This window comes from Coffea arabica, chromosome 6c (assembly GCF_036785885.1).
Source record: "Coffea arabica cultivar ET-39 chromosome 6c, Coffea Arabica ET-39 HiFi, whole genome shotgun sequence".
NCBI classification, from domain to species: Eukaryota; Viridiplantae; Streptophyta; class Magnoliopsida; order Gentianales; family Rubiaceae; genus Coffea; species Coffea arabica.
Genome location: NC_092320.1, coordinates 955,689 through 963,951, shown reverse-complemented (window position 1 = coordinate 963,951; position 8,263 = coordinate 955,689). Strand labels below are relative to the sequence as shown.

The following is an 8,263-nucleotide window of genomic DNA, read 5'->3' as shown; positions in this document are numbered from 1 at the left end:
AAGAGAAATGATATCAAAATTGTTGAAAATTTTAAAAAATTCTAAAAACCCTATTATGTATTTACAATTATACTTTAAATTATGGACAAAAACGAAATCAAAATGTGATAGTTTTTTTTTTCCTTCCATAATCCACACAAAATGGATGGACCTGATTTCCCCCACTTTCCTTTCTTTTCTTTTTTCATTGGAGTCCTTTCTTTTCCTTTCAATTTCTTTCAATCCAAACGATGCCTAAAAGAAGAAAAGAGTTGAAAACTTTGTATAACAGCTTTTTAAAAATTAAAAATTAAAAATAGACTCAAAAGAATGTCATCAGTTGAGAAGAGGCCTCAATCCAAAGTGTCTAAAATCCAATTTGATAATTCAATTCAGTACTTAAATTTAATGAGATCAGGTCTAAATATGTATAGATGTGTTTTATAACAAAAAAAAATGAAACATCTAAATTAATTGAAATGAAATTCTTAGGCAAAATTTGATTTCAAAACAAGTGATAAGTTATTTACATATTATTTAATGTGATATATATTTAAATGTATCAAATATAATACTTACCAATTAAGTAAATTAATGGATTCAAATTTAACTTTAAGTGGTAGGCGTAAACGGAAGTAGTCAAGTACAGGTTTAAAAGCGGTTGAATCAGGCGGAGAAGAGTGAAAGCAGTTGAATCACAAGGAGGTGACTGAGTGAGAAGTGGAGTGGAAGGCTTATTTGTGGTAGTCCAGTGTTTTCAGACTTGGGCTTCAAGGTGGATGGATGGAAGGTCCGTTTAGGAAAAGAAATAACCGGGAAAAAAAAGGGGTAGAGCAGGAGGTGATGGCATAGTGATTTTATCGCTCTCCTCATCCGTCGTATGAATGGCAATCCCCACCTCCGTCTTGCACTCTTGCCCCTGTTTTCCCTGGCCTGCCTTCACCCCGCCCCAACTTCCCCACAAGGCACTCGCGAGTGCTAAAATAAATTTGTCTTATAATTGTATTGTAATCAAATTTTTGGTAACTCAATTTAGTACTTAAATTTAATGAATTTAGGTATTATCATATTCAAACTGTTTGATAACTAAAAAATGAATATCTGAATTAATTAAATGACATTGAATTTTCTAAACAAAACTTGCTTTCAAAATTAAGTAATAAGTTATTCACTTATCACTGAATGTGATATATTCAAATGTAATAGATTTAATATGTGATAATTCAATAATTCAATAGATTCAGATTTTAGATTTTAAAGTTCAAATTTACAACAGTTTTATCAAACGCAACCTAAGTCATTATCCACTCTAAATTTAATATTGAAACTCACAAAAATAATCAAATAAAAGTTATTTGAATGCAATTTAACATGAATGAGATAAATATAACTAAAGTAGTCAAGTTGTCATTTTTTAGACAAATAAAATCACCAAGTCATTATTGTGTTTTTTTTTTTAGAGAAAAAAGTGTTATTGTGTTAATTATTAATTTCTATTAATAGACATGTAAAATTAGTAATATTAATTATATCATATATACTAATATATATTATATAATGTTTATAACTATTATTATAAGTTTGCAATTAATTAAAATTATATATATATATATATATATATAATTTTTTTTAACGGATGGCAGGTTGAGTGTTGAAACGCGGAGGCACTCTCCGCCCCAATTGTTATCCCTAACAGTCGTCTCACCTTCCCCTGCTGACCGAGCGCTAGCTCTCGTTTAGCAGCAGCAGAGTAAAGAGACATAATCCGCTCACCCACCACCCTTCCCCTCTCTCTATCCTATCTTTTGTTTTCTTTCCTTTTGCTTTCGGGGAGTAGGAGTAGTTTCGTTCATTTTCAAAATTTGTTGAAATTTGAGAGCAGGGGAGCTATAGTTATGAAAATCGGCAGCGTCCTCTCACCTCCTCCTGCTTCTCTAAGTGCTGCTGCTGCTGCCCAGTGAGTCATCTGTGGAAATTGTTAATAATAATAAAAAAAAAATACAGCCATCATTACTACTTAGCTACTAGTACTATAGTATGATTCTACTTTCCCGTCATTTTTTTTTTTTTTTTTGGGTTTTGTTTGTTTAAACAGCTGTAGATACCCATACGGACCATGGCCACACCACCCCGTCCTTGCTGTTTCTCACTATCACATCACAGCTTTTATGCAGCAGCAGCAGCAGCTACCGGCGCGTCATGCCAAAATGGAAAACCGCCTCCCGCTCTCGCCTCATCACATTCTTCACACAGGTTTCCACCCCTTCTCTTATTAATTAATAATCATATTTGTGTTTTTACCGCCGCCGCCGCTCGTTGTGACTCCTCACCATCTCCCCTAATAACTTAATTCTCGATTCAAGATTAGTTTCTCCAGTAGCAGCACTAGTTATATAGTAGGAAATTGGTGAGCAAAATCTCCACCTTACTGCCTCATTCATGAGCTCACTTTCTTCTTGTTCTCCACCATCCACCGAATTAAATTTTTTTTTTCCCTTGAGTTTTATGCTACTACAACATAAAAGCATGCCTGCCTTCCCTTTCTCTCTCTCTCTCTCTCTCTCTGCACATATTCCCCGCCAGCAGTGCAGGAACCACCCCTCAATCTTCAAGCTTTACTAATACTAATTTTTAAGCAACATATCACAATCAAACTACCATCCTCTACTCTTATCATACTACCCCATTCTCAATAGTCTCAATTATCTTTGCAGGTTGCAGGAATGCCAAGGTTTCTCGGTTAAAGGCTGCCTTTTGGGAATCAATCAGATCCGGGTACTTTTAACTATTCTTCATGTTCACTGCACTATTTAATTATTGATGCTTGATACCAATAGGGGGAACCATTTCTACTTGCCTGGCTAACTGCCCCTAATCCGTATGAACAACATTATATTTCCATCCTCCTTTAGTTCCTCTGAGTGTGTCTGCTTCTTGGATGCTGTTTGCCCACTTTTGCAGGTTTATGAAAAATAATACTATTCAGGTTACGGAATCACCATCCACCATTCAAGAAGAGGAAGAAATGCTGCCTGACGAGTTTGTTCTTGTTGAAAAAACCCTACCTGATGGAGTGGTTGAACAGATCGTGTATTCTTCAGGTGGAGATGTTGATGTCTATGATCTCCAAGCTCTGTGCGATAAGGTACCTAACCTGTTCATGTTCTTGTTGTTCATGCACTCATGTCTTTATGGTTTTTTAAGTGTAAAATTTGATATAGATCAACATTTCCTCATCAGAGCTATCTTTGGTATAATTAGACACCTACTTATATATAGTTTGTACAGCGGGGAAAACCCTTCTGCAGCTCTCTTGAACATCAGTTGCTGGAATATGAAATGCTGCCTTGGTTTTGAGCTAAATTGCTGGCCACCCTGTGGTTTTATTTATTTATTTATTTTTCTGAAGAAATTAATACGCCTATTTTGCTGTTTACCATGGTGGCATGACCAGAAACAACAGAAAACTTCATTAGTAGTTTTTTTTTTTTTTAAACACTCCCTTTAGACTCTTGGCTTTTGGCTTCATCATGAAGGAGTGCTACTGGAGAGGCGAAACTTATCAATCTTATGTTTAAAATCCACTTTCAAATAGTTCTTCCCCTTTTAACGAGTCCAAGGACATCAAAAACTGAAAAAACAAGTCTTATCCTTCAAACTGAAGTGGATAATGGAACTGTATGTTGATATCAGAGTGGCAAGTACCATTCTGTTTATGACTCAGCCAAGACTTTGAACCATGGTTTACATATGAGTTATACTAATTTTTTCTGTCAGAACTTGATCTGCAGTCTGCACAAAGAGAAAATTGTTATACTTGACATGCACTTGGGAGTTCTTCTGGCAGGTTGGTTGGCCCCGGAGACCATTGTCAAAGCTAGCTGCTGCTCTAAGAAACAGCTACACGGTAGCAGCATTGCATTCCATAAGGAAATCTGCCGGAGAAGGTATGCAGTAGACTGGAAACTTATTTGGATTTTACTTCATCCATTTGAAGATGGCTCTCTTGTAATCGTTGTATAACTTGTATAATGCTTATTTTTAAGTGACGAACATCTTAGTGTACTTGGGCAAGTGACTTGGCAGAAGGGAGTGCCGACAAGAAGCTCATAGGCATGGCCAGGGCTACGTCAGATCATGCTTTCAATGCAACAATTTGGGATGTTCTTGTTGATCCTTCCTATCAGGTATGAAGCGTTAGTATTGGATGGAGAAACATACTGGATCTGAACTTGGATAACATTGACAGTTCACGCTTGCAAGTGAAACAGAAACAATAGCTTGCATGTTACACAGTTTAGATACTCAAAAGTAGGTGCTGGCTGGGATTTATTGATCCTGAGAATCATTTTTTTAAAGCATGCATGGACCGTACGTGTTTAGCAAGCAGTAAACACAAGAAGCCCATAGACATGATGGTTTAGTCAACTTTGGTCTTTGTCAATAGATGAATTTTGGGATTATTGGTGTTATTGGTTACTTGCTCGTTGCTGCACAGTTGATTTTGATTGGGTGTCTGAATATATTAAAACCTATCATGGATCCACAAAACAAAAACATAGGCTATTAAGCTGGGTACTTGGTAAAGTAAAATATGACCCAAGACAGGATTTAATTGACTGCCTATGCTGTTTTCAACTTGTGCCGACTATCTGCTCACTCTTTCATTTTTTGAACAGGGTCAAGGACTTGGAAAAGCTCTTATCGAAAAGCTTATTAGGACTCTTCTGCAGAGGGACATTGGAAATATAACACTCTTTGCGGATAGTCAAGGTATATATAGTAACAAGAACTGTATTCTTGGTCTATCACAACAAATAATTGATGGCTTATTGCAATTTTTGTTGTGTTAGTTATGATCAACTCTTATTTGTCATGTCCATTTTTAAGTGGTCGATTTTAAAGGATTTATTCATTCTCTTGAAGCTTTCTCATCTTATCAGTTAAGGATAGGGACAACAGGAGATGCTTTTTTAATCCCAAAACCTTTTTTGTGAGAAATTCAAGCATAAGTTTTTTTTTTTTCTCCACTCAATTTTGGCCTTGATTTCGAAATTGCAGTGGTGGAATTCTATGAAAATTTAGGTTTTGAGGCAGACCCAGAAGGCATCAAAGGCATGTTTTGGTACCCCAGGTATTAATTCGAGTCGAGCAACACTCGCATAGCTCATAGCGTCTTCAACATGTGATGGTTGACTAGGTCTTTCTGGATGCAAATGTATACTAGAAAACCGATATTTGTGATCACAATTGATCGGTTTATGATTCTTTGCTTCCCAATTCTTAATGCAAGTTGTTTGAGCCTCTTGCAGTTTAGCATGTTTAAGTGTTGATAACATCATGAAATTGCAACACTCTTTTAATGATTTCCTTGGAAATTGGGGTGACAAGGTTATATTGTGGTAATTAAGAAGTGTTGCTTGTGGTGGATGCATTTTTAGGTTAGACCAAGTGAGGATGCTGTTGGAATACATAAATTAGGATGATTGCGGTATGTTATTTTGGTATACCCTTTGGGCCGCGTAAGTTGTCTTTGTTGGCAAACAGCAGACTAGGGTTGGATGAGTATCTGCAGATTGACCGGGCATTATTTCTATTTAAGCGAAACATTAAATTAGACAATTGGCCTGGGAGGCTTTGAGTTTTTACTGCTTTCGAGTTGCATGCTCAAAAGTTGATATGCAATTGCAAAGAACCTGAATCAATGAGTGGTTAAGTGGCATGTAAATCACACGTGTTTTTAGAAGGGAAGAGAGCAGTATTTTTTGGAGTAGTTGTTGCGGCAATTTTTGTAGAATTTTTTTTTTTTTATTTTTCCTTGTAATGTGTGAGATTACAAAAAAGTGATTTAAAAGACAAGAAAGATGGGGTGGTAAAAGTATAAGCTGAATAAATATTTGAAATGATATGAGGTGTGCATGCACACCCAGACCAGGACTATCATCTCCAAATATACAACTAAAATAGTCAAGAAAACGTTTTGAGATTGGAAATTAAAGTCTTTAACAAATGAAACCTCAAAAAAAAAATTTTTTTTTACTATTTTACTAGTGCCATGGCTCGATTTTCCGTTTTTGAGAACCTCTCTTCGTATCAAAAGTAAGAAAGTTACTCCATTATTTACAACTTACCGGCAGTGATTCATCACTCTTTCTTCGACCGCCAATACAAAAAGAGTTAAATAGATTTACTGGGTGGTAAATAAATCGATCGAACTGAGGAGGTAAGAAGGCATGCAAGTGAAGAAGGGAGGGTTGTTGAAGATTTTTAAAACGACTCGGATTGGGATCCAGATTCCAAGTTCGTCTTCCTTTTTTTTTGAAGTTGCAAGACGGCCTTCTTTTTCTTGCCAGGGATTTTATGTGGAACAATACGAGTGACAGCACGCCAATGGAGATAGGCAACCTGTCCGTCTGTTCAAAATTCTGCAACCTCTCAGGCGGATACTATTCTATGAGTATATTTTTCTTGCCCAGGGTTTTCCTTATTCTATGTATAGGCAGAGCCCGACTCTGGTCAATCAGCAGCTATTGTTATGTGTGTTGGTTTAAAATATTTTACTCCAGTATCTCTCTTCTCTATATAAGCTCAGAATAATGTGACACGGAAGCAGGAAGACTAAGGGAAACTCAAGGCTGCTCAGCATTGGAGGAGGAGGACCCTCACCTCTCTTGTCCTCCACGCACGGATGTGACCTGGTCAGTGGTGTGATTCCGACCATTAAGCCTCGTTGAATTTACCCCCCCCCCCCCCACCCCCCTCTTTGCCGCTACAGAATTTAAGTTGGATAGAACGCGTGAAGGATGTGATTAAACATGTAGTATGGTCAAATGTAGTAGTATTATGGATTGAGATTCGCACGGGAAGAGAAAAGGTTATCGTAGAGTCTGGTTCTAAATTGGGTATCTTCTTGGCGGTGAAGGATGGGGGTGCCCAGTCGTTTAGTAGGTGGAGGAAGTAGTGTACTGTACCGTCCGCATTTTTTTTACCCGACAAGGAGAAGATCAATCGCCTGGCGTGGCGGAGATGGGAGTGGATCATATCGTCAAGGTTCCGGGTTGAATGTTTCTGGTGCCTTTAAACTTTCTTTGACGGGATCAGGATGTTGTTGGCGTTGCTGATCCACTAGTGGTCTATCATATAGCAAATAAAGGGATTTTTTTGAAAAAAAAAAAAAAAAAGTCACTCTTTTCTCTTTTTCTTTTCTGTAACATTCTCTCTTACTCATTTTTTTGTATGACTATGTGATTTTTTATTTATAAAGTTTAATAAATTAAATTTTGTTTGTCTTTTGCTTTTTGTGATTGTGATAGAATGGATATGATTTCTTTGTTTATTTTGAGTTGATTTTTATAATGATTAGTATGTATGACTTAAAGGCTTGAATCACGAGTTTAGAAGAAGTTGGAAAAAAATATAAGATTCATAAGAAATCAATTTTAGTATATAGAGTTAAATTGGTGATGATGTATTTTTTATAGATATCTTTTTTATTTTCAAATTTATATTTTTATGACGTGGTGGTACTACTACAAATTGTTTTTTAGGTGATGATAATTTTTTTTTTTTGGAGTAAAGAAAGTGGCTTGTGAGTATTTTTATTCGGCAAGATGAGCAAAAGGGTAGTTTATGATTTTTGAAAATTTTGTTACATAAATAATAAAAATAAGAGAGGTAAGTGATATTTTTAATACTTTAGCGGTGCTAGGTGACGCTAAGAAAAGTCTCAAAAGAGGTTTATGATATTATCCCTTGTTTCTGCCCAATATTTTTTTGTCTCTACATTCATTGTTACAATGTGCATCATCAATGTGCTGACGTAGGACAAATGTCATAGAATTGTATTTAGGGGTATGCACAAATCAGTGCAAACCGATTTTTGGAATGAAGTTGGTTATTTGAAACCGGTAAACCGAGATCTGGTGCAAAATTGGTACGAGTCAAATTTATTGAATTCGAATATGGTATGAATTGGTAATAAAATTCTCCATTTGATAATACTCGATTTCGAATTCAAATGGGGTAAAACGGGATAGAGTACTTAATTGGACATTAAGGTTTCTAATAATTTCACTAGATTCCCTTCAACTTTTGAAAATCTCACTTAATTCCCATATTTGAAACTTTTGTGTAACATATTAGTCCAAATTAAAAAAAAAAAAAAAGAGAGAGAGGATTTAAAAGAAAAATAATTGTTGAAGAGAGAATGTAATTTGATACAAAAATTTTTTTTTACTAATTGTTGCAACTATTTGTTTTGAAAAACTATTAAATGAATTAAAAC

At 35.7% G+C, this 8,263-nt stretch overlaps 1 protein-coding gene across 5 annotated transcripts; it reads left to right on the top strand.

Moving 5' to 3' along the window:
• The first annotated feature begins 1,624 nt into the window (after positions 1 to 1,624).
• Positions 1,625 to 5,369, top strand: LOC113691429 (histone acetyltransferase TAP1). 5 transcript variants are annotated; one of them, XR_011815591.1, is made up of 8 exons: positions 1,625 to 1,936; positions 2,075 to 2,232; positions 2,694 to 2,754; positions 2,941 to 3,124; positions 3,757 to 3,926; positions 4,066 to 4,166; positions 4,659 to 4,752; positions 5,041 to 5,369. XR_011815591.1 is itself a non-coding variant. In XM_027209558.2 (8 exons), the coding sequence occupies exons 1-8, from the start codon at positions 1,875 to 1,877 to the stop codon at positions 5,118 to 5,120; spliced, it is 840 nt and encodes a 279-aa protein (XP_027065359.1). In that variant the 5' UTR covers positions 1,625 to 1,874; the 3' UTR covers positions 5,121 to 5,369. The 5 variants fall into 5 exon arrangements, 2 of the variants coding, with proteins under 2 accessions (XP_027065359.1, XP_071907883.1); XM_027209558.2 differs by having other exon boundaries at positions 3,827 to 3,926; XM_072051782.1 differs by having other exon boundaries at positions 4,055 to 4,166.
• Positions 5,370 to 8,263: the final 2,894 nt, after the last annotated feature.